The sequence below is a fragment of the Perca fluviatilis genome, chromosome 13 (genome assembly GCF_010015445.1).
Source record: "Perca fluviatilis chromosome 13, GENO_Pfluv_1.0, whole genome shotgun sequence".
NCBI lineage: Eukaryota > Metazoa > Chordata > Actinopteri > Perciformes > Percidae > Perca > Perca fluviatilis.
Genome location: NC_053124.1, coordinates 30,238,992 through 30,264,017, shown reverse-complemented (window position 1 = coordinate 30,264,017; position 25,026 = coordinate 30,238,992). Strand labels below are relative to the sequence as shown.

General features: G+C 43.0%; 1 protein-coding gene across 1 annotated transcript in view; it reads right to left on the bottom strand.

Annotated features, from left to right (window-relative positions):
• Positions 1–19,887, bottom strand: part of LOC120570853 (gamma-enolase) — a 22,564-nt gene extending 2,677 nt beyond the window's left edge. The window contains exons 1-10 of the mRNA XM_039819450.1: positions 19,756–19,887; positions 12,046–12,131; positions 10,632–10,727; positions 9,573–9,631; positions 7,664–7,733; positions 5,080–5,213; positions 3,970–4,061; positions 3,609–3,739; positions 2,690–2,887; positions 1,818–2,019 (exon numbers count right to left, since the gene is read on the bottom strand). Of these exons, the coding sequence (XP_039675384.1) occupies positions 1,818–2,019; positions 2,690–2,887; positions 3,609–3,739; positions 3,970–4,061; positions 5,080–5,213; positions 7,664–7,733; positions 9,573–9,631; positions 10,632–10,727; positions 12,046–12,130 (1,067 nt within the window). The 5' untranslated portion in view covers position 12,131; positions 19,756–19,887. The remainder of the gene's footprint in view (positions 1–1,817; positions 2,020–2,689; positions 2,888–3,608; positions 3,740–3,969; positions 4,062–5,079; positions 5,214–7,663; positions 7,734–9,572; positions 9,632–10,631; positions 10,728–12,045; positions 12,132–19,755) is intronic.
• Positions 19,888–25,026: the final 5,139 nt, after the last annotated feature.

Sequence of the window (25,026 nt, the reverse complement as noted above, 5' to 3'; positions counted from 1 at the left end):
ACTCTCTTGCAAGCTTCTCAGACGAGTAGCTGAAGTGTTGTAAATAGTTAGGTTTAGGTGAAAGTGCATGTGTTTAGGAAGTAGGGTTAGGGTTAGGGGGTTAGAGGGTTAGGAGATATGGCTTAGGGTTAGGGGGTTAGGGTTCTTACAATATATCCATCCATAACAAGTTGTGTGGGAGAAAACAGATGTTTTGATATAGTCGCTGTTATTCATAATGCCTAAAGACTTTTCTCCGTTTTTGATTGTCCATTCACCGTGGAGGCACGACAAAGACACTGTTTTCAAATTTGAGGTTTTTTTGTTTTTTTTTAAATGAACTAGCCCTCCCTCGGTTCCCCCCTCATCCTGCTGAGGTATTAGAACAATATATCACATGAAGGACGCATGAAGCTTTTTATGTGACAGGCACAATACATCACCTTTACTGTCATCGGCACAGTTTTCTATCATTTCACCCTCCTGCTGTAATCCGGCTCCACTGTCATGACTGATAGCTTCATAACCCGGAGTGACGTTTGGTTCAGTCTGAGATTTATGCAGACTGGAGTACGCACTCTCCGCACAAAGATATCAGCAGTACAGTCAAACGCGATAGCTGCATCGATACATTTGACGGACAGCTAATCTTCATAGTAAAAACCTCCTGTCACTTCCTGTCCTACGTTTATCTCCTGTAAAGGTCGGTTTGCCGTTCCTTGTCTCTGGCACAAGGTCATCACGGCTGACAGGTAATGAGTGATGTGACAGACACATGCGGCAGTGTGTGTGTGTGTGTGTGTGTGTGTGTGTGTGTGTGTGTGTGTGTGTGTGTGTGTGTGTGTGTGTGTGTGTGTTTCCACATGTGTGACTGATAGCAGAGCAGCTGGGGCTCTACGTCGCTCTCCCTATAGGCCTCTCTGTCGTTTCAGCCAAGATGGATGACCTTCTGTGGTCAGTTCACCGGCCTGCCCGAGGCGGCCATATTGCTTTTTTTTTCCCCTTGCTGAAGGAAGCAGTGTGTGTAGGGCGGGACCAACACGCTACACACGTGTTCACAACATTTTGGCTTGCCAGCGACGGGTCGTGTTTGTAGATCTGTTTGAGTTTTATAATTTCAGTAATGTGTTTGACCTGTTTTAAGCAAACGTTAATGTTGCAAAAAAGAAATGCAAATCAGATGCGTTTCCATCAACTGCTTTGGAGCAAATAAATTTAATTACGGTGTAGTTTATTCAAACGTGTCGGCTGCCCCCTCTTATTCAATTAGTTGATTAATCGGCTGTTTTGGTCTTAGTCAACTAAACAATTTTTTACACTTGACTTGAAGGTATCTACATAAAAGTAGGGTCAGAGTTAGGGTTCATGTGTCATGTCACTCTTTCTTTCTACTTTGGGGGGAGGGGCATTTCTGCCTTTATTGGATAGGAAAGCGGAGAGAGAGGGGGGAAGACATGCAGGAAAACCGTCACAGGTTGGACCTGGACCTTCTGGGTCGAGGAATAAACCTCTGCATATGTGCGCCCGCTCTACCAACTGAGCTAACCGGCCACACAGTGTCATGTCACTCTTATGTAGATACCTTCAAGTAAAGTGTTTAGTCGATTAGTCCTTTTTTTATGCTCGTTTCATGCTATGTGACTTATTTCTAAGAAACTTATGAGCACATCTCTGGTAAACACAAGATTTAAAGTGGTGCTTTTGCATGATTCTTTGTCCATTTCCACGACAATGGTTTGGTTTTACCTGCTCAGACATCTAAGACTTTAATAGTCAGTCGCCAACTCTGACATCATCGTTGTGCATTTAACATTAACATGGAAGCAAAGCAGACATACGCCTGTATGGCCTCGGTGACGGAGCCGATCTGGTTGACTTTGAGAAGCAGGCAGTTGCAGGCTCGCTCCTCCGCAGCTTTCTCTATCCTCTTAGGGTTGGTCACCGTCAGGTCGTCCCCCACCACCTGGATCCCCACCTGGGCCGTCAGACGGGACCAGGCTTCCCAGTCGTCCTGGTCGAACGGGTCTTCAATGGACACCACTGGGAAGGAGAGGTGACAAGTGAATAAAACAGGGATGCACCAAATACAGGATACGGCTTCGGATTCTGCCGAATATTGGGCTTTTTGACAGGGTTCGGTTTCTGCCGAACCTTAGAATTTTTTTCCACTGAACCGAACCCTACGCTTGCAATGCGCACGCTACGCTGGTCGACGTAATGACGCCGCCGTTGATTACGGGAAGGTGTTTACGTCGGTGGACCGTTCAATGCATCAGGCGGTGAGAAAGTGACAATGGAATTCATGAGCAGAAAAAGTGTTGTTTGGCAGTACTTTCAGTCAAAAGAAGGCCATTCAAGTCAAGCTACATGTTCAATTTGCAATGCCGATTTGTCTCGTGGGGGCGAGGACCCTAAACAACACACAACATCGCCGCTGTTAAAACATTTGCGTATGAAACATCCGAAAGAATACGAGTTGTGCACTGCAAATACACTGCTGTGGACGTTGTTTAGTTCATTAATGTGTTTACTGTGTTAATGGACTGAGGATGGGAATAGGATTCGGTATTCGGTTTTGGATTCTGCAGAATCTCAACCAGTCGATTCGGTATTCGGCCGAACCCCAACAATCTGGATTCAGTACATCCCTGGAATAAAATATATTTTGTCTCTGGCGGAAGATCAACAAACACAACAACTATAATCCGACCTGGGTAGTTGTTGACGAAGCTCTGGTAGATGTCAGCCAGCTCCTCTCCGGAGATGTGTCTCTCTGGATCGGGCGGGGATTTGAAGTCCAGGTCGTATTTCCCCTCGCGGTAAAACTCGGAGGCGGCCACGTCCATCCCGACCACCACCTTGTCCGTGAAGCCGGCCTTCTCTATGGCTGTCTGCAGCAGATCCAGAGCTAAAGTGATAGGAGAGAGGACGGAGTACAGATGGAGACATACGGAAATGTAAGGCAAAAAGTAGAAAATAGAAAGAATGATGAACGCCTTTTCCGTTTTAGCCTTTGTCAGGCTACAAACCAGAGGTCCCTTTCCCTCTAAGCGTTGCATTCAGAGACCAATATATATATATATATATATATATATATATATATATATATATATATATATATATATTTACTTTAAGGTGACAATGCCTGATTTTATTATTAAACACCAATCAAAGGCAGCAAAGGAAAGTTTTTTTTGTTTGTCTTATATTGTTTGCAATGACGTAATAATCATAATGCAAACTAATAGGGTTTTATTTCACACTTAAGTAAGTAAGAAAAATGTATTTATATAGCGCTTTTCACAGATAAAAATAACAAAGTGCTTTACATAAAGCATACAATATGATACATATTAAAACAGTGCACAACTAAAATCACAAAGTAATACATCAAAAATATTAATAATTTAAATAAAGTGCGGGGAGGTCAACCAAACGCCTGCTAAGCAAAGTAAAGATTTTGTTTTAGTTTAGCTTCTTTTCCAGAGCCATGCACTCCTTTTCTCCACATACACTACGAGCATGTTCAGTGAAGGAAGTGAAGAAGACAAGGCAGGTTGAGGTTAAATAGGTTCAACCAAATTGTAAATTAAACTTCATCACACAACTCAGATCATCATCTTCCTCACCCTCACTGTTCTCCAGGATGTTGGGAGCAAATCCTCCCTCGTCCCCCACATTGGTAGCATCCTGGCCGTATTTCTCCTGGATCACCCCCTTCAGCGTATGGTACAGCTCTGATCCTATCCTCAACGCCTCCCTGAGAGACAAACAGAGGGAGGGAGGGAAGAAGGAAGGAAGAGGTCGTCAGAGAGTGTAGAGGCCAACATCAGCAGGAGAGAAAGAATCAAAGAGAAAGAAATGATGAGGGGCGTTAGGAGTATTAAACAAGACTGAAACTTTTAGATATTAAATGAATAAAAACAAATGGCCAAATATAAATCCTTCATGTTGTAGTTTTTAAAAATAGTTTTGGAGATGAATTCTTACTTGAAAGACTCGGCTCCAACAGGAAGAACCATGAACTCCTGCATGGCCAGTTTGTTACCTGCATGGGAACCTCCATTTATCACATTAAAGGCCTGAAGAGAGGAGGAGAGGAAACAATATTAGAGGAGAGGTAGCGAGAGGAAATGAGAGGAAACGAGAAGCAATGAGAGGAAACATAAGAGGAAACGAGAGAAACAAGAAGAAACATGAGGAAACATAAAGGAAAAATGAGGAAACAAGAAGCACCAAGAGGAGAGGAAACAACAACAAACAATGAGAGGAAACGACAAACAACAAGAGGACACATAAGAGGAAACGAGAGGAAACAAGAGGAAACAAGAGAAGACAAGAACAAACGAGGAAATGAGAGAAGAAAAGAAGAAACGAGGAAACAAGAGAAGACAAGAAGAAACAAGAGGAAACAAGAGGAAAGGAGAGAAGACAAGAGGAGAAGAAACAAGAGGAAACGAGAAACAACGAGAGGAAACCTAAGAAGAGGAAACAAAAGGAAATAAAAGACGAGGTAATGAGGGAAGAGAAGAGGAATCAAGAGGAAACGTGAAGCAACGATAGGAAACCAGAAGAAACAAGAGAAATAGAGAGGAAAGGAAACAAGAGTCGAGGAAAACGAGATGAGAGAAGAAGACGGTAGAAGAAAGGGGAGAGTAGTAAACAAGGAGACAAGGAAATGAAATGAGGAGAGAAAAGAAGAGTTAAATAATTAGCAGCCTAAGAGGCCTGCATGTGTAAATCATAAATGCGGGGTTGATCATCAAAAGTCTAAAACTATTTTTCCAAATCACGTTACAGTGCAAACACATGAGAAAAGAGTGTAATATATAAATATGAATAAATTACATTTTAAATCTGTCTACTCAGGAGCTATCCAACTGTAAAAAAGGTTGTATTTTTACGTTTACACATCCTTTGTAAGTTTTATAACTTCATAAGCATGCCTCTGATAGTCTTATGATGTTGCTGTAGCAGAAAATGTATTATTTTTGTTAGAAAAAAACAATAAAATAGCTTATTAAATCATTTAGTAGCACAGGAAATTGCCCAAATTCAAAGCGCTGTGGGTAGATGTTGTGAGGTGAGTTTGGGTCTTACAGGAACCGGCAGCACCAGCTCTGTGTTTCCTGCCAGGTCGGCTATGTGGCGGTACAGGGGGACGTCTTTCTCCGCCGCACCGGCCTTACAGATGGCTAGAGACACTCCCAGGATGGCGTTGGCCCCAAACTGAGCTGAATGACGGGACAGAAAAGCAGAAATTCATCACGTTATTTTTTTCCTTCACTGTCCATTGATTGAAACTTTAAACCTGTATTGGTATTTTGAAATTAATTCTTTCTTTTTATTTCAAAGTCATCTAGCTTTCTTTAAAAAGTAGATTTGGCAGTTCAGATTTCCTTTAGTGTCAGGTTGTGTTTTACATGATTAGGGATAAACTAGTCTCGTATTGCCATCCCTTCCTCCACAGCGCTGCGGAGGAGGGTCTGGTGAGTCCACGCAGCATTACGGGATGGGAGGAATACGTGCTCTGGTTTATTGGCATTTCTTTAAACCAATCACAATCATCTTGGGTGGTGCTAAGCGCCGGACGGAGCCATGGTGCCTCTGCAAAATAGCCTCGGGAAGGAACTTGTTTTGGTGGAACGTGTGTACGTTCAAAAGTTGTTTTAGTGGTGCAACAGAAAACTCTGATTGGACAGATAGTCTAGCTAGCTGTCTGGATTTACCCTGCAGAGATCTGAGGAGCAGTTAACCATTAGTCCTCAGAAATCCACATTCGGACATCCGGCGGAATTTCCGGCGCCACCTGAACAATTCCTGGAAATGTCGATATAAGACTATAGGGCTAAACTGACACGCCAGATGGTTCTTTACTCAGAACCATCTGAGAAGCCGTCATTGGAAACTGCTCGGAAAAGGGCAGGCACTTCCAAAGAAACCATGGCGGTTGATTAGATCAGAGATGTTCAACAGGTGGGCCATGACCCCTAAAAGGTCCTCAGAGTTAGTGCAGGGGTCCCACCAAATGATGCAATGTAAATGTGATTTCTTTTTTTTATTAAAATGTCTGAAAACATACATCAATATGAATTCAACATTTTAATAGCAAAGATAAATTGGCCTATTTGTGAGGGGGGAAAAAAAACATTTGATTTACACATTGAAGATAAGCTTACTATAGGTAAGGTAGCCACTATGGTCGCCATACAGTTAAGCTCATGGATTCAGATTCAATGTGCTTTCCACAACTATATTATACAGTATATGTAGTAGGGGGTCCCGACCCCGTCTCTCTTTCAGCTAAGGGGTCCTTGGCCTAAACAACGTTGAAGGTCCCTGGATTAGATGAGCCATCTGTCTATCACGTCCTCCATTGTTGTTTTGAATGGACAGTCGCAGCCGTCACACACACACACCAAAACCACAACCGTAGCTGCCAGTCGCTCCCCACCGGACGTTGATTGGTTCGCTTTCGCTGCTGTTCGGACGCAAATGCGTTCACTTGAAGCCTGACGGAAGATGGATTTTCGTGTGATGTGTGATCCTGCGATTCTTGCGTGACCTTGTGATATCGAATAGAATCCAGCTGCCATGCAAGGTAATGAGGGGCTTAGAAAGAATTACGGAGCTGGGGGAGGGGGTAGTATTCTAAGAAAAACTCAGATTAAAGTCGTAAATTTACGTGAAATAAACTATATATATAGATAATAAAGTCATAAATATAGTTCCTGATCCAGCTAAATCATGTTGTTTTCTTCTGAATGGGCCCAACTCACCGCAATGTCTCTTTAACGTCTGGATGCTTATGATAATATGGGGATTCTGTAGCCTGGCTGACACCAGACCCTCCTCAGTTGTAACTGAGAGTGGGTCTGGGGAAGGTTCATTCACAGCCCATTTCCAAAGGGGCGTCACCAACGGACGCCGCTCAAATGCCTCCGGGAGCAATTGGATAGTCCTTCAACCAATCAGACCAACGATCCGGGTGACGTAGCAGCGACAGCGGCACCAACGGGTTGCTGCGCTTTCGGTGGCCGTCACGTTGAATGTAAACAAAAAGCTGCTTGCAGTCGCTGCGCTATCGTCATCGTGTGATTGGTGCCTCGAATTTGGAAAAATTGGAAATGGGCTTGAATGGGCTTTCCCAGGCTAGGGATTCTGGGCATAAATCATCAGAATGTATTGCTAAATGTGATTGCAACATATAGGTCATCCGCTGCAGGAATAATACACTGCGAACAGCAGCATAAAACAATGTGGTTTCTTGAGAAAAAGTTGCAGTCTTTCTTATACGTTTGTCTGTGTAAAGCTGCATAGATATAATTGTATGTATTTCAACATGGACAGAAAGTTAATTAAAATCTTTTCACAACACATTCAGCTCCAGTTTAGTCTGACATGTTCCCTGCGCTGCCCGAAATGATTAGTTGGCATGATTGTAGATTAATAATAAATGAACAGCGAATTAATTTATTAAGGGTGTGAGTTTTGGGTCTGTCGTGCCAACAGCAATCTATTAGCGCCGTCTTGTTTTCCCGTCTGTATTTATGCCTCTCGTTGCCACTTTGTTTGGTATTAAACATCTTTTTTTCAAAATGCGTGTGAGTCAACGAGGAGATTTCCAGTTGGCTGTGGGACTCCAATGATGTGCTGTTAGTCCTGACGACTCGCTTCGACTCACATTTGTTTTCTGTGCCGTCCATTTCGATCATGGTGTTGTCCAACTGCTCCTGCTCCACCACGCTGATGCCCTGCAGACACACACAGACACAGAAACACACCGAGATAATACGTAACACCTAAAGCTTCAGGCCTGTTCCCTGATTTTTCAGCCAAAAAAATAAAAAGAGAAATAAACAGGCTCGGTCTAAAGGAGCCTCAGACTAGCATAGCCTTCAATTTTTCCGAAATGCCCATTGTGGTTTTTACTTTTTGTTATTGTTTTGACAGATTTTTACATTGTAGTTTTATATCCTGTTTTTGACCGGATTAAAAAAAGTACTTTATTAACAAAGTTCTTAGTGGCATTATCATCATTATGACAATGCCACACACACACACACACACACACACACACAGACACACTAGTACAACAGGACCCATCCGTCTCTCTCAAGTCAGGAGCTCCGAGCGGCTTTTTCCCGCCTGACTGATCACAATTAAAAAAAAAAAAAAACTAACAATTTACTTCCCCAAAAAAAACATTTTCTACTAAAAAAAAAACACACCCCCTGCTGCAGATATCTGAATCATACTATTACACTCACAAACACTCGTACAACTCCTTACGCAGAAACACACACACACACACACACCTCGTTCACTGTTCCTCTCACTCACTCACTCACTCACACTTTTTTCTCACACAGACACCAAGTCATCTTTCATTCACAGTATCTCTCTCTACACAACACACACACACACACACACACACACACACACAGGTTTGTGGCACTATCTTTGTGGGGACCCGTCATTGACGTAATGCATTCTTTAGCCCCTTACCCTAACCTTAACCATCACAACTAGATGCCTAACCCTTACCCTCTCCCTAACCATAACCTAATTATATCCATAATCCTAAAACCAAGTCTTAACACTCAAACAGCCCTTTAACCTTGTGGGGTCCAGCGTTTTGGCCCCACAAAGCTGTCGGGACCCCACAAGTATACTGGACTCCCGGTTTTTGAACCCCACGAAAATAGTTAAACAAGCCCACACACACACACACACACACACACACACACACACACACACACACACACTTCTCTCATCTGTTAGATTGCTGAGAGCTGCCTGCCCATCCAGATGTGATATTGATCTGGACATTCATCGACTGAACCTGCGCTTGGTGTCACCTGCTGTGCAAGGTTGTTTCGTTCAAATTTAAGGTCCAAACTGGGCATTTTCAGCCTCGCTAACTGAAGCCCTGAAATCAGTTGGATCGGACATTTAAACGGCCTTTACCCTGCCAGCTCCAGAGTATCTCAAAGTCTGCGTAGTGTCCATGAGCACACGTGTAGTGAATAGAGCAGCGCATTGTCCGTAGAGTTGGGTGGGCGATGATGTTTCTATCGGCAGGGCCTGGCCAAACCAAACGAAAACTAACACCGAACGGTGATGAAGATGTGTGTGATTTACACAAAAACACCAACGAAAATGTCAAAGTGGAGAGACGACGAGATCGTCCGTCGACCCGGTGTAATGCGCTCATGTCCTGCCTCCTTTACGCGTTCTACCTCAACCAAACGGAATATTTCCAGTAGCTGCTGTTCTGTGCTACATGTGAAAGGGCAACTCCGTCTTCATGTAAGTGATTCAATCTGGCCGTAGACTGTGGAGGCACATGTACATAACATCTTAGATGTAGGTAGAAATACTGCTAACACTGACTACAATCACAAACTGTAGCTACAACCTAAAAAAAACAAGTAACTTCCCAAAAGTTATTCTTTTAAACAGAACAACTCTGTACCCAGTTCCCTCATTGAGCGACAGGCCTGCTGAGAACTCACAAAGGATCCCCGACATTGTATCTTTAAATATGGTTATTAATAATGATATAGTGTACGAATGTTTTGGTGACTTACAGAGGCTATAAGAGCGGGACCCAGAGTATCGTTGATGTGCCCGACTGCCTTCAAAACACCTAGAAGAGAGGACAAAGTGAGTCAGAAACAGGACATTTTAATTCAGCATCAACTAGAGGAGAAAAGAAGGGTGTGGGTGGCCGGGTTGGTTCAGTGGGTAGAGCAGGCGCACATATACTGAGAGGTTTATGCTTCGATGCAGAGGTCCGGGGTTCGAGTCCGAACTGTGACAATTTCCTGCATGTCTTCCCCCTTTCTCACCTAGCTGTCCTATCAAAATAAAGGCGGAAAAAGCTCAGAACAATAATCGAAAAAAATAAGGGTGTGGGATTGTTTTAAAGCAATTTTCTGTTGCTTGTCGTGCAGATCTCACAATAGTGGCTGCGCCCTCTAGTGGCCTCCCAAAATGATTATGTGAGCAAAGCAGGAAATAAGATGACAAGGTATAGGAGCGCCAAATCCCACCTAAGGACACGGATGGATCAAACTAACTCACGACTTTCACCCAGAAGACCTGGGTTTGTGTCCCATTTTCAAAATAAAAGTAAATTTACATCACGTTCTGTGTCACATGCGTAACCGGAAGTTAAGTAACATAACAGATGATTTTAAACCAAACCACCATCTTTTTCTTAACTAAGTAAGAAAACCGACCGTTTCACAACGTTAACGACGTGTTTAAAGCCACGACCGTTACGTTCTCTGGTTTTTCAGCTGCGCCTTGTGGCTCTCACCGAACCTCTAATAATAAACCTCACTAAGTCGTTTCCAACAAGCCGTGTTAAAAGAATAGTTTGACCCTTATTCGCTTTCTTGCCAAAACTTTCAATAAGATCGATACCATTATTCACGTCTGCATGCTACATAGAAAGCTAGGGCTAGCAGGCAGTTAGCTAAGTTTAAGACCAAAAGCAATAGCTAGCAGAAGGCTAAATCAGGGATGTGTTTGAATATTTAGGAATCGTTCCGCCCTCTTGTGGTCAAAAATATGACAATGCAACTTTAACGTTATGGGGAATGTAAATATGAATGCAAACACAGTCGATCTGTCCCCCGTACCTTTGCCCTTGTAGCGGCTCTTGTCTCCATCTCGGAGCTCCAGAGCCTCGTAGATTCCCGTGGATGCTCCGCTGGGCACCGCAGCCCTGAACAGACCTGAAAGGCACAAAATTAAGGTTTTAAATGCAAGGGATGGCCACAGGGAAGGAGGAAACCTTTTTTTTTTCTTCTTTTTTTTATTAAACCTCAGTGGGCAGGACATTTATATTGAGACAGTAACGCTTTAACACCAACACTCCCTTTTGGACTTGTTGTGCATAACTTTTTGTACGTTCATAAGGTCTGGAAATTGGTTTTGTTTGATCCTTGTGATGCATTTAGAGTGACAGTTTTAATGTATGAATTACAGTGAGCACATTTACATGCACACTATACTATTATTTTTGAATCTGAATTTGTTACGGGTCATGTCAACAGCATATTCCATTTGGATATTCCGAAGTAGGCCTTTTTCCGAATATAGCATTTTCCGATCAAGACACGTGTGACATGCCAATATTATTCTGGTTTTAGAAGCATTCTTTGGACATGTATCCAGCGCATTTGGAATATGCGTCTTAATCAGGGTTTTTACTAGCCTGGAAATCCAGACCCAAATCCGAAAGATTAAGGGTCTGGTATTGAGTAATGAAAATGGCCCAACTCGAGGGGCGGCACCAAGCGCGCATTTAAAAATCTCACTGCACGCAATTGGATAACACTACGACCAATCACATCAATACACGGGGTGACGTATCCAGAGCCCCATACGCTTAGCTATCACGATATTTTTTTTAAACTTTCGTCGCTCATATTTTGTGGACTAAATTTAACCGTAATGTCCGCCAAAACAAGCAGCAGCTCGTGGTGCTCTGTACCTGGCTCAAAGTCACCTATTTTCAGGTAACTGAACCACCAACTACCGCTGATACAACGGAGGTCTGTAGCCGGCGTCATGAAGCTCTGTAGCCAGCCGGTGTCCTGTGACCAGCCGGCGGTCTCCTAATTTTGTAGGATATCATATATATATTTATATATATTTCATTTTGGTGTGCCTACGTTATCATAAAGACCAGTTCATGCATTGCGTTTTGTTGGTTGAACTTGTATAGCCTACTCTAAATAAGTATCTATAAGTTATCTTGTATAAAATGTAACTTGCTTTGTTTTCCTCTCAGTGGGGCCATGGCCATGGAGCCATGCTTAAACTATCTAAGCCCCAATCGTCCCTTAACTGAGAACTGATTGATCTGGACCGAGTTCAAACGTCGTTTCATGTCAGAAACTATTCACGATCACAGCCGAGATGCTGTTGCGCTGCTGAGTCTTTCTGAACACTTTCTGGCAAATTTCTGACATGAGGAATCTGAGCAGACATCCATAACATTGCGTTATTTCTTTTTATGTGTGTTATTTCAGGCTCATCGGCAGTCACCTTTCTCTGTGCGAAGGTCCACTTCCACAGTGGGGTTTCCCCGGGAGTCCAAGATCTCCCTGGCAACGATGCTGACGATCGACATCCTGAGAGACACACAGAGAGGAAAAGAGGCAACGCTGTGACTGCTTTAACTGCTTGTACCCTATGTATTGTGCGTCCTGTTGGAAATAGGGTTACATTTTCGACAGTTATATTGGTTGTGGCTCCTTTAGATTGAATTGAAGAAGAGAGAGAAAGAATAACGGAGACAGAGAGCGAGATCTCATAGGTAAAAAGATCTATTTTTACATTAAACACACACACACACACACACACACACACACCAGAGAACAACCTGTCAGGGGAGACGAGAAACAACATCACTGCAGATTCACTGTGAAAATCAAAGCTCACCACAGAGGACTGGGTTGTCCCATGCACATATACAAAAACACACACACACACAAACACACACACTGCAGTTACTTTGCTTTTTCTGGAAGCAGGTTGAAGATTAATTATTTAGCAACAGAGTAAATTATGCATCTGCTTTCATCCAGACTGCAACCATTGGTGTAGATTTGGCAAGGCTGCTTTATTATATATGTGTAAAAGGGTCATATTTACCTTTATCTATTTTTCTCTTTTTGTTATAATCACACCAAATCTATATGGCTGCAGTTTATTTTTGACTGGGAGGAGCTCCGAACTCCAGAATGTATACGCACATAAGTTCATAGCAACCTCCTCCTTCATTTTTTTTTTTGTTGGTGTTTTTTTTAATTTTTTTTGTTTTTTTCTTTTCTTTTTTTTTTTTTGTTTTTTGTTTTTTTTGTTTTTTTTGTTTTGGGTTGTGTGTGTTTTTTCCCTTGGCCCATTTGTTATCCTGATCCATTCCATTATGAGTAGTATTTTTCCAAAATGTTATGTCCGTCCCAAACTGTTAGTATAATGATTTCAACGAACTAGCGCTTAAAACTTCAAGTAGGATTGGTTCCTCAGGTATGTGACGTAGAAACCCCTGGCTGTCTGGATCTGTGTTTGTGTAGGGATAGGCGGAAACAGTTCAAGGATCTCGATCTCGACAAAAAACCATAGACGAGTATTTATCACAAAAAGTAAACTAAAGATTTAACTTTTTATCAAAGAAACACAACCCTAAACTCCAAAATCCGGCCAAATCCGGTCCCTCGCAGATTTTGATCCAGCCTGCGTATCAGTTTAGTTGCTAAATTCTATGATGGCTGACTTTTGTAGGGCTTTATGTAGTCAACAATGCAACAAAAGTTGACAAAAGTGTAAATAAAAGCAACAAAAACGCCAAAAAAGTCACAAAAATGTCGGAGAACGCCCCCAAAAAAGACGGAAAAAGAAACAGAAAATGATATTTTACTTTTTCAATGAAAATGAAAGCATGGCAATAAACTATACATGTCTGGCCCTTGATGTGATTCTCATTTTCCAGCGTAGTCCTTTAGTGAAAGTGAGTTGAACCCTCCTGCGTTAGGAGCATCGTCCTTATTGTCATTTCACTCTCATCCATGCTCGTCTCCTCCGTGGGTGTTTCCCCTCTTCGTTGATATTCGAGGCACGTAACACTGCAACGATACAGTATGTCAAAAAAGGCCTTTTATGCCGCCCTCATCTCCGTACTGTAGGATTACTTTATCGATCTGTGAGGAGCTAAATCTGGCTCGCTTGCCGGCTTGCCGAAACCACTTTAATGAGGCTGTCCTTGTAAATACACTGACACTGAGTAGAGGGTGTGTCAACTCCTGTCGACGCATCTTTTCTCATTCCCCCTCTTTAGCGTGCATTCATCGATGAAAAACTACACTGTCTGGCCAACAGACAGACAGATAATGGGCCATACATACATACATACATACAGACAGACAGTCATAGAAATAGCTATGCACAATAATTAAAACAGATACAGATGCGTGTTCCAGTGTTTCCAGAGTTTGGAAGTATATCTGGTATCACTAAGTACAGGGTTGGTTAAGGCAGTTAAAATTGTATTCTTGGACCCTGTTAATCGGCACCTGAATCTGTACATCAGAATCAGAATCAGAATCAGAAGAGTTCATGGAGAGAGTTGAGATGGCACCGCATATGGCGACTCGGTGTGTTTGTGCATGTTGCTTTAATGTGACATGCACCTACGATACCAAGACACGTTCCTTGTGTGTGTAAACATACTTGGCAATAAAGCTTTTCTGATTCTGATTCTGATTCTGATTCTGATGACCGATAAGACCCAATCCCTACTAACCAACGTCACTTCCTCTTAAAGGGTCAAAGGCCACTGGTGCACAGTTATTACTTCCACGCTCTCGCCAATCATAGCCGTTGTGTCGGCACAGCTCGGGCAAAACGCAACCCTTTGTTCAAACTCAAAATTGGCAAAATATGGACGCCATGACCGATAAGACCCAAAAACGAAACGTTGGCGTCAGTGTCGGCGTTGCCAAAGGTCTCCGTTTGTGGCCTCTGAGACGGCAACCCGACCTCGGAGAGTCTTAACCGCTGTTATTTCTTTCCTTTCTGTCTCCTGGATGTTTGTGGCTAATGCGACACAGTACAACATGACCTCAGACCATCTGAAACTACTGAAGAGACTTTTTCTTTTCGGATAAGTATCTTTTAATGGCTCTCTTTCTTTGCATAATCGTTCTGTTGTTGGCATTATTCCCCTCTGGTGTTTATCTGACTCGCGGCCTGAATGCAAACCCATCCTGTTTATGTGAAGACATTAAAAGCTACACATTTTCCTTCTTTCTTTCTTCTCCCCGGGGACATAAATTCCTTGTGCGTGTTGTTGGTTTTTTTTGTACCTGGCAGCAAAATCACATAACTCCTCTTGTCTTTTTAATTCTTCCCTCTGACTCCTTTGCTCAGCACCTCTCTATCGTACGTGATCGTTCCGAGTGACTCAGGAATATTTCCATCCACTTTGTCCCTCGTTCGTTCGATTACAACGTCGACGACCTACCGATTTATGCTTATTCAGGCCTTACGCTCATTGTAAGTCGCAGGGGATGAAAGCGTCAGCAAAATGTGTAAAATGAATAAACGGTGCTCAGCATGAGAAAGAGCAGATAAAGTGTCTGACTCGCCGCCAGCTTACAGAAACTTCCACACACACGGAGTCAAGGGGATTGATGTGTGGGCGGTTTTTCTCTATTCATTTTATGGGATTTTTTCTCTCTCTCTATCTCTCTCTCTCTCTCTCTCTCTCTCTTTTTGTTGTTGTTTTGAAGCCCCACCCAAGAGTACTGCAGTTTTTTAGGTTCCTCCTGAGGGTGAAGCAGCAGGATACAGGACGCCTGCCAACAGTTTTACATCATTTTTTTTTTCTTCTTCTTCCTGATAAATCCACAAAGCATAGGCTACATTTAATATTCCTACACCAATGAAACTTTAGTCAACGTGTGTGGATGTCTATAAATACCACCCAGAACCTAAACATCTGTATATATGACCGTGTTTACACTTTTTAAGTTTCGGTGATCTGAACATAGGTGGACAGCCAGCCGAAACCCATCGCCCTTCACTCGTATCATGAGTCTTCAGCTCACCACTTGTGTGCAGAAATCGTTACTGCCAACGTCACTTCCTCTTAAAGGGTCAAAGGCCACTGGTGCACAGTTATTACGTCCACGCTCTTGCCAGTCATAGCCGCTGTGTCGGCACAGCTCGGGCAAAACGCAACCCTTTCGTTCAAACTCAAAATTGGCAAATTACGGAGCGTCGGTGCGCCGTCACAAAAACATCCACAGCGTCCTGCATTTGACGATGTCTTATTCTGTTACGTCTTTGTCTGATTGGTTTGAGTTATCAGTGTGTTCGTGCTTGTCAAAAATGGACACGTTCCACCAAAACAAGTTCCTCCGTGTTTTGAAAGAAGCAACGGTTGTTCTGGGAAAGAAAAAAGAAAATAAAAAGGGGGTCTCTGGGCGGGCAAAGCAGAGAAAGGGGAGGTAACCTTTCCCCTTATGACATCATAAGGAGAAGATTCCAGATCGGCCCGTCTGACCTTTCATTTTCTCAAAGGCAGAGCAGGATACCCAGGGCTCGGTTTACACCTATCACCATTTCTAGCCACTGGGGGACCATAGGCAGGCTGGAGGAACTCCTATTAATGTTAAAAAACTCATAAAATGGAATTTTCATGCCATGGGACCTTTAATCTTAATTCATTTCCACATGAATGTCAGTCATGTCTGCGTGACACCAGCCAGGTGTTTCTCAATATTTGCTCACATCTCATATTCAGAAACACATGTTCCTCCTGTCGCCACATCGACGAGTTTATCTCATAACCGTTATGTCCATCCCTGTCTTCCTCCATCTCAGACTGTGCCGTTTTGGGCCGTGAGTTACGTAAGCTCTACAGCAGCAGAGAGAGAGGGGAGGACACCCATGAACGCACCACACCTACCAGAGACTGCAGTGCTCAGCAGAAAATGTACCAGCACTGAAAGAAATAACACGTGAGTGGGCGAGCCAGGGGAGAGAGTGAGTGAGTGAGTGAGGGAGGAGAGAGAGAGAGAGAGGGATGAAGGCATGCAAGGAAGGAGGACAAAATGTAAATTATCATTATATCTACAGTATCTCTGTATGGCGGGATGGAGATGGAAAAAAAAGAGGCTCAGAGGACGCAGGGAAAGAGAGAAAGGAAGGCAGAGGAAGAGACGCAAATGCAGATAGATGTAGAAAGGCAAAGGCAAAGAAAAGAGGGATGGGACAAAAGAAGAAAAAGAGAGCTATATAAAGCCAGAAAATGAACCAAATGGATAGAAATGCTGGATGTCTGATCTCCTGATTCAATTCAGTTAGATTTTTGAAGATTGAAGGGGGCATATCAGTTTACCTACCGTGAGGAGGAATTATTATTATTATTATTATTATATAGGAGAATATTTTCTGCGTCTCTGAGGGGAGCTTTTTAAAATCTGAAAAAAATAACCCAGACGATCATCAGGGTAGCCGCTGCTTGGAGATTTTACAGCAGAAAGCGCTGCAGTGTTTTAAAGCTTTTAGAGATGTGGTCATTTACTCGGCGAAAAAGGGCTAAGAAAAGATGCAGAGAGTTGCATTATGGGAAGTGTAGGACCCTGTGTGTGGAGCTTGACCGAGAGACATCTCACTGCTTCCCCACTTTTTGACAATGCTAACTCAGCGGACACCCCTTTATCCATATTGCGTATATGAAAGCGCTTCTCAGAATTTGTCCTGGAACATTTCTCACCCAGTTGTTTTCTTTGGGATAGTAAATTGCCAACATTTCAAATCATGGGTTGCATTTCACAACACAATTCAGTAGGAAATTGCTCACGCATAAATAGGCTAACTATTGGAATTTTAGACCAAAAAAGGTGAGGGCAAGTATTTTGTCCCCCAGTGTAAATTTCCATTCCTTTTTTTTCTTTCATATCCTCAATGTTCCCCTGGATCACTTAACGATATATACATCTATTCAACTTTGTTTCTTTTGTCAGTTTAGCATGGCTAATGACTCTAAATACTACAAAGCCCATGAGCCTCAGCCATAGTTCTGTGGGTCAGAAAGGTTCGAGACGCATTTGTGCACAAAACGTGGCACCATAGTTGCTGAATTCATCCAAAATTGGCCCTGAATTCAAGAGTAACCGTTTTAGATCCAGTAAACTCCATTCAACACCATCTGCTGAGGAAGAAGTATGCTACGAAAAGCCAGTGACTGGATCTCGTGCTACGACTCTTTAAACATGAAGCGCTGTATGTATTGTCAGGAATATGACCAAGCACTGACGATTCAACCGGCAGAGTTTTACATTCATCCAAAAGTGCTCAAACTGTCAGCCGCCTTACATTGTTTGTACGAAGAAAATGTATGTGACGCTGACTTCCAGAAGCCTGGGCATCTGAAATAACTCATCCCAACTCTCTAAAGATCTATAAATATCTATAAAAAAACAAAATAAAGTTGTGATTAATTGGAAAACAGTCCAAGTAGAATATATGTGGTCAGAAAGGGAGAGCGACGTAGAAAATGGATAGGGGATGTAGGGAGAAGCGAAACAAATGCTATGAAAGAGTAAAAAGAAAAAAGACAGAAATGAGTAGTGAGTTGTGAAAGATGGATTTAAATAGAAATATATGCAAAGAGACAGAGACAGAGAGCTAGGAACAGAGAGGTGTAGAAGGAGAGAGAGAGGGAGGACGAAATGGAGAGTCAAAACGAGGCAGGGCAAGAGAGATGAAGAGAGGACGAGGAGGAGGGAGAGAGAGAGAGAGAGAGAGAGAGAGAGAGAGAGAGAGAGAGATAAATAATTAAATGACCCTGTTTGGCTAGAGAAGAGAGGAAAAATGGGGGATGAAGAGAAGGAGGAAGAGGATGATGAAGAGGGGGAACAGAAGGCGGAACATCACACGTATGGCACAGATACAAACACACACACACAAACACACGCACACAAACACACACACACAGAGGAAGTGGAGCAGTCTCACACATACGCAATGCTAATAATGTTTCCAAATTTACACACACGTATATTCAACTCGCAATTATCACAAGTACTCTGACACACACAAACTCAAACACACTTCACATCCACCCCCCCCACACACACACACACACAGACACACACACAGACACACACACACTTCACATCCACCCACAGAGTGCCAAAGATGCAGATATCAAACAAACACACACACACACATACACACACATTTCTGTGCCTTCCATGTTAGCCAGATCTCACCTACGCTTGATATGAAGGAGCCGACCATAATTGACTGCAAGATCACACACACACACACACACACAGACGTAAAGAATGCTTTCACACACACTCACACACAAAATCCCATAACCATCAAACGCACACTTGATATACTGGGGACTAGACCTTAATTGACTGCATGAACATGTCACATAATATTCCTGCAGCCAAAACACACACACACACACACACACACACACACACACACACACACACACACACACACACACACATATATGAACAAACACACATAAACACACACTTGACAGCCATTTTCCAAGAAATCCAAGAGAAGATACACACACATATATAGGCTACACATATTTCTGCAGCCAAAACACACAAACAAACATGAAGCAAAATCACACACACACAAACACACGCACAGGCAAACGCACACACGCACACACACACACGCACACACACACACACACACAGTCCTGTGCCTGTCATATTAAAAGACATCAACCATCTAACACACACACACACACTCTTGACTGCACGATCCACTTGTACACACATATAATGTTCCTGCTGCCAAAACACACACACACATATCTCTTCCTTCCTCCTTTCACACACACACACACACACACACACACACACACACACACACACACATATACAGTAGCCTATATGCACACACACGTATCCTTTCCTGTCACACACCAATTTCTGAGAAATGAGAGGAAATGCATGAAGCAAAATCACACACACACACACACACACACACACACACACACACACACACACACACATTTAGTAACACCTACAACTGAAGCATTTCTATCTCACACCAAACACCCAGGCAGCATCATTCTGCACCCTCTCTGCGCTGAGCAGAAATATAAGATCAAAGAAATAAATAAATAAAAAAGCAACGGGATGGTAAAACACAAAAAAAAACGTCTTGAGTGGATGAAAAGAGGAAGAGAGGATTTCCTTCCTTTACCTGCCGCCTGTGTGTGTGTGTTCTGCCCTTCTTCACGGCAACCGAGAAAATACTGGAGAGGCAGAGCGAGAGAGAGAGAGGGAGGGAGGGAGGGAGGGAGAGGAAAACAGGAGGGGAGGAGGGGGGTGAGATGTGTGGCAGAGGGGGGAGGGGAGATGACTCAGAGGGGAGATGGAGAGAGGAAGAGGAGGAGAAGAGAAGGGTTAATTAAAAAGGAGGAGATGGATAGAGGGGTGGGATGAAGGGATAAGGACAGGGTGCAGAGGCTCGTCGCCCGACAGAGGTGGTAAAAATAGATGAAGGGAGGACCGGTTCTCTCTCTTTTCCTCTGTGTCTCCCTGTCTTTTTCTCTCTGTGGTGCTGCAGTGGGGTTCATGTAGTTACATAATCCATCCTTCTCCACCACACTCAGACATGATGATGCTGTGTGTGTGTGTGTGTGTGTGTGTGTGTGTGTGTGTGTGTGTGTGTGTGTGTGTGTGTGTGTGTGTGTGTGTGTGTGTGTGTGTGTGTGTGTGTGCGAGAGAGCATTCAAAAGCCCCCACACTGAAAACGATGCCTTTGAATGCAGGAAAAGGTGCTATAACGCCGCCAAATTGATTGATTGATTGATTGATTGATTTATTTGGAATTGCCAGGCTTCTTGGTTAGTCCAACTCACTGTAGCCATGAGCAAGGCACTTAACCCCCAGTTCACTGGTTCCCCCTTGAGGGTAGGGCTGGGCGACATGGAGAAAATCTCAAGATAGTCTTGACCAAATACCTCGATATCGATGTTGCGGCGATATTCTAGGGTTGACAATTGGTGCTCTAACAAAATATCTTCACACTTAGATTGATCAGTTATGTTGATATAATGTAGCCTAGAAATCTAGACGCACCCTAGCGGCAGCAAATTTAATTTGCAGCCAGGGTCAGTCGAGCAACTCTCCATTGACTTGCGAGCTGGAAAAACCAAAGTCTAGTCAGGCCAATCACATCGTGTATAGAGACGGTGGGCGGGCTTATGACTGCTGCCTGTCTTCTGGAAGATTTGGAGTTCAGCTTTTCTTTGAGAAAAGAACAAAGAACGGCACTGAAATCATTCTTAAAAAAGGAACATGTGTTCGGAGTTTAACCGACCGAATACGGCAAAAGTTTAATCTATCAACTAGCGCTGCTCTGGTTGGTTGTAGCGCTATCCTATTACGTGCAGAGGGAATTTGAAAGACAACCGTTTATGCCGCCCCTCGGATTGAGCCCTGCCAATGGTGAGTTCCCAGACCCTACATCTGGATGTGGGTCTGGCTTGTCAGGCTAGATATAATGTCTAAGTGGGGGAAAAAGCCAAATAATAGAACAGCTAGAACAGTCTGGTATGTTCACTTTACTGTAATGCTGCATTCAAAACCAGTAAAAGACAACACATATGTCATATCACGATATTACGATATCCAAAATCTAAGACGACATCTAGTCTCATATCACGATATTGATATAATATCGATATATTGCCCAGCCCTACTTGAGGGGGTTTCCAGGAGGTCCCCAGCAAAAAGGGGAATCATTTATTTTCACTATAATTCCATCCACGAGTAACATAATCAACACATTCTCAAGAACGGGTTTGTATGATATCTTACAAAAATGTATGCACACCAATTCGTGTGATATCCTACAAAATTAGGTGTCTGCCGGCTACGGAGCTCTGTGAGCTGTTGTTAGTTGAGTTTAGCCGACAATAGGCTACTGGTAGCCGGCTGCAGAGCTGTCGGTCGTGTCAGCAGCGGTTGGTAGTTGGAATTTAGCCAGCAAAAACTTAGGCACAACAATTTCTATGACAAATTACGAAATTAGGCGCCCGTCGTCAGGGCGCTGTGAGGTGATGGTCCGGTCCTTTCCTTTCAAGGGCCGGGGCAGTTGAGTTTAGCCAACAAAAAGTGAGCATCATGTGGCAACAACAGTTAAGTTTAGGCACCAAAACCAAGTGCATAACTTTGGGTTCAACATTTGGTTGGGAGGGGGGGGGTTTGAGATCTCCCCTTTTGAGCAAAATTGAAATTTTGGTCATCAAACACTTCATTTCCTGCATTCTGGTGAATTCTTCTGCAACAATTTGGGCCGTTTCTGCATCAAGTTATGGTGCAAATGTCTTTATTTATGTAAAGGAAATTATTATGTGTTTCCTGGTTGAAATCTTTTGTTTTCCGGATTTAAAGCCCTGTGTTTTATGACCCATCCATCTACCCCGACCTGGTCCCTACAGGGTCCACAGCGTTCTTACACAGCAGCAGTCAATGTCGTGCATACAGCAGTAAATATGTTCAATACCTATACAAATTGTGCTTTACTTTCCATAGCTATATGTACGAATGGTTCATGAACAGAACAGCCTGGAATGACTGAATGTTTGACTATTTTGATCATGGGTTTCACACACTTTCTGTAATAAAACATCTGAAAGCAAAAATCCTATCAGATGGGGGTCGATGGTCTAATCTGTGTCAGTTTAGCGGTCCTTGATGTGAAAAAGTTTGGGAACCACAGGCCTAGTCGATTCAGGTGGTGGCTGACAAAACCCCAACCCCCAAAACGACAAGATGAAAATTAGCATCCGAAGTCAACAACCCTGTTACTGTACGTTTCATATGATGATGACCAGTGTTGGGCAAGTTACTTCCAAAATGTAATACATTATAGATTACTAGTTACTGTCATTTGACAGTAATTAGTTATTACTGTCTCTGAATTGTAATGCTTTACACTACTTTTGCATTACTTTTGAGTTACTTTCACCAAAATAACAGCAGAAGTTTGACTTTGACTTGCGTTACTGAGATTGTAACTGGTATAATATTACCGAAATTGAATTAGTAATGCGTTATGTTACTGCCTTACAGCAACAAGGAATACATTACTGTAATTGCGTTACTTTTGTAACGCGTTAATCCCAACACTGATGAGGACCATTGGTGATTTTAGACCCTTGTTAGGGGGGCTCAAGCCCCACTAAATTTCATCTCAGCCCCCCTAAAAATTATCATGACAAAAAAAAAACTTACAGGTTCAAAGGGCTTGAAACAGATTTAATATCGTGTGTTGCTGTCGCCAATGCTATGCACCTGTAACCCAGTCAAGGAAAGGGTTAACAGAAACGTATTGTTGGCCAATCGGAGGTAGGGTGACCAGATGAGAATGAGGGGGGTAACATGAATTTCAAAACTCCGCACCAAAACGATTAATTATTTTTATTCAGGAATTCGACTGTCTGTCATGTCTGCGCTTTAACATCAGCAGCATCCAATCCAATCACTCCTTCTGGTGGCTGCCTGCACTTAACAAGAATTTCAAAACTCTGCACCAAAATGATTAATTATTTTTATTCAGAAACTCAACTGTCTGTCATGTAAACCTGGAAATACAAATAAAAAAAATCATTAAAATCATGAACTCAAGTGACGACGGGAACTGGCTGCAGGACAACTCAATCCCCATGAACAGTTTTTAATGTTCAATCAGACTATACTGTAACTACTCGAGAGTATGCTCTTGAGACTTTGCTCTAATTTTCGGGACAGTTAGGGCAGGATTCGGGTTTCGGGACAACTGCTTTGGATTTCGGACGTCTGGTCACCCTAATCGGATATGGTTGTGCCAGACTCCCGCCTTTGGCTGACTCTATCTAATCTGTCAGAGGGAGAGCAGGAGTGTGGTTGGGAAATTTAACGTTGGTAGTCCCCAGAGAAGAAGGATTGTTCCGTTGCCGACAGAAATTCCACCGTATTTCACTTATTTAGGCCAGTTATCCGTTGCCTTGGGCTTTCTTTGTGTTGGCATTTTAAACTCCGGTGGATTTGTGAGGACTATGGTTAACTGCTCCTCAGATCTCTGCAGGGTAAATCCAGACAGCTAGCTAGACTATCTGTCCAATCTGAGTTTTCTGTTGCACGACCAAAACAACCTTTGAACTTACACACGTTCCACCAAAACATGTTCCTTCCCGAGGCTATTTTGCAGAGGCGTCGTTGCTAAAGCACCGCCCAAGAAGATTTTGATTGGTTTAAAGAAATGCCAATAAACCAGAGCACGTCTTTCTCCCATCCCGGAATGCTGTGTGGACTTGCCAGACCCTCCTCCGCAGCGCTGTGGAGGAAGGTCTGGCAATGCAAGACTACTTGTGGACTTAGTTAAAACTGTGGTTTAACTGTTTTATGGGAACTACATTTAAAGGCACCAGGAACCGGTATTACATTTAAAGAAACCAGTATTTCCTGTGGCCACCTCTCATTGGTTTACAGTAGCTGTATTACTGTAACATAAGCAATACTATGTTGTATGTGAATTATAACTTACACAACTTCGAGTGTCACAAAAGTACTGCAATGATTTTTATTTTTTTTATTGATGGTAAAATGCTCCAGTAAAAACACCACACAAACTGTACAACACATATTACTAAAACATGTCAGTGTGGCTAAAGATTCCTGCACATTCATCCTGCACATAGACTGTTAATATTAAATAATAACTAATAATATACAATCTATCATCCTGCAGCTACAGCGTTTCAGACACGTGTGCACTGGTGACTGTTTGTTTTACTTCCTTTGTTCACTGCAAAATGATGTTGTGCTGCGTCCTTCCTGCTCTATAAACAGACCGATGAAGTTGTTAATGCCGACTGGAGGGTGACACTGATACACATTGACAGGGCGACAGGGTAAAGCCAGTGTGTCTGTGTGTGTGTGTGTGTGTGTGTGTGTGTGTGTGTGTGTGTGTGTGTGTGTGTGTGTGTGTGTGTGTGTGTGTGTGTGTGTGTGTGTGTGTGTGTGTGTGTGTGTGTGTGTGTGCGTGCGTGTGCGTGTATGTGTGTGTGTGAGTGAGACCGTGTGAGGCCGTGTGAGATAATCTATAATTAAATTCTTGAGTTTAATGGGATTATGTTTGGAAGACAAGCAGCACAACGTCCTTGACATCCATCCTCCCGGTAAACCACGGCCGAGCGACGCACACACACACACACACACACGTATAGAAAGAGACGAAGATGAAGAGGAGGTGAGAGAGAAGAGCGAAACCAGGTTGCGGGCAAAAAAAAAGAGGAAAAGAAGGAGAGAAAAAAGAGCAATGAGGAGAGATCAAAGTACGACGAAATGCTTTTGAAGTGAGTGAAAGAGAGAAGCTTTCCGGAAGGGAAAGGGTAATGGAGAAGTGCCTTGCATTGTAATTATCTCATATTCTGCTGCGTTACCACTGGAGGTCGACTGGCCTTTTGCTCAGCGAGTTCCCCTC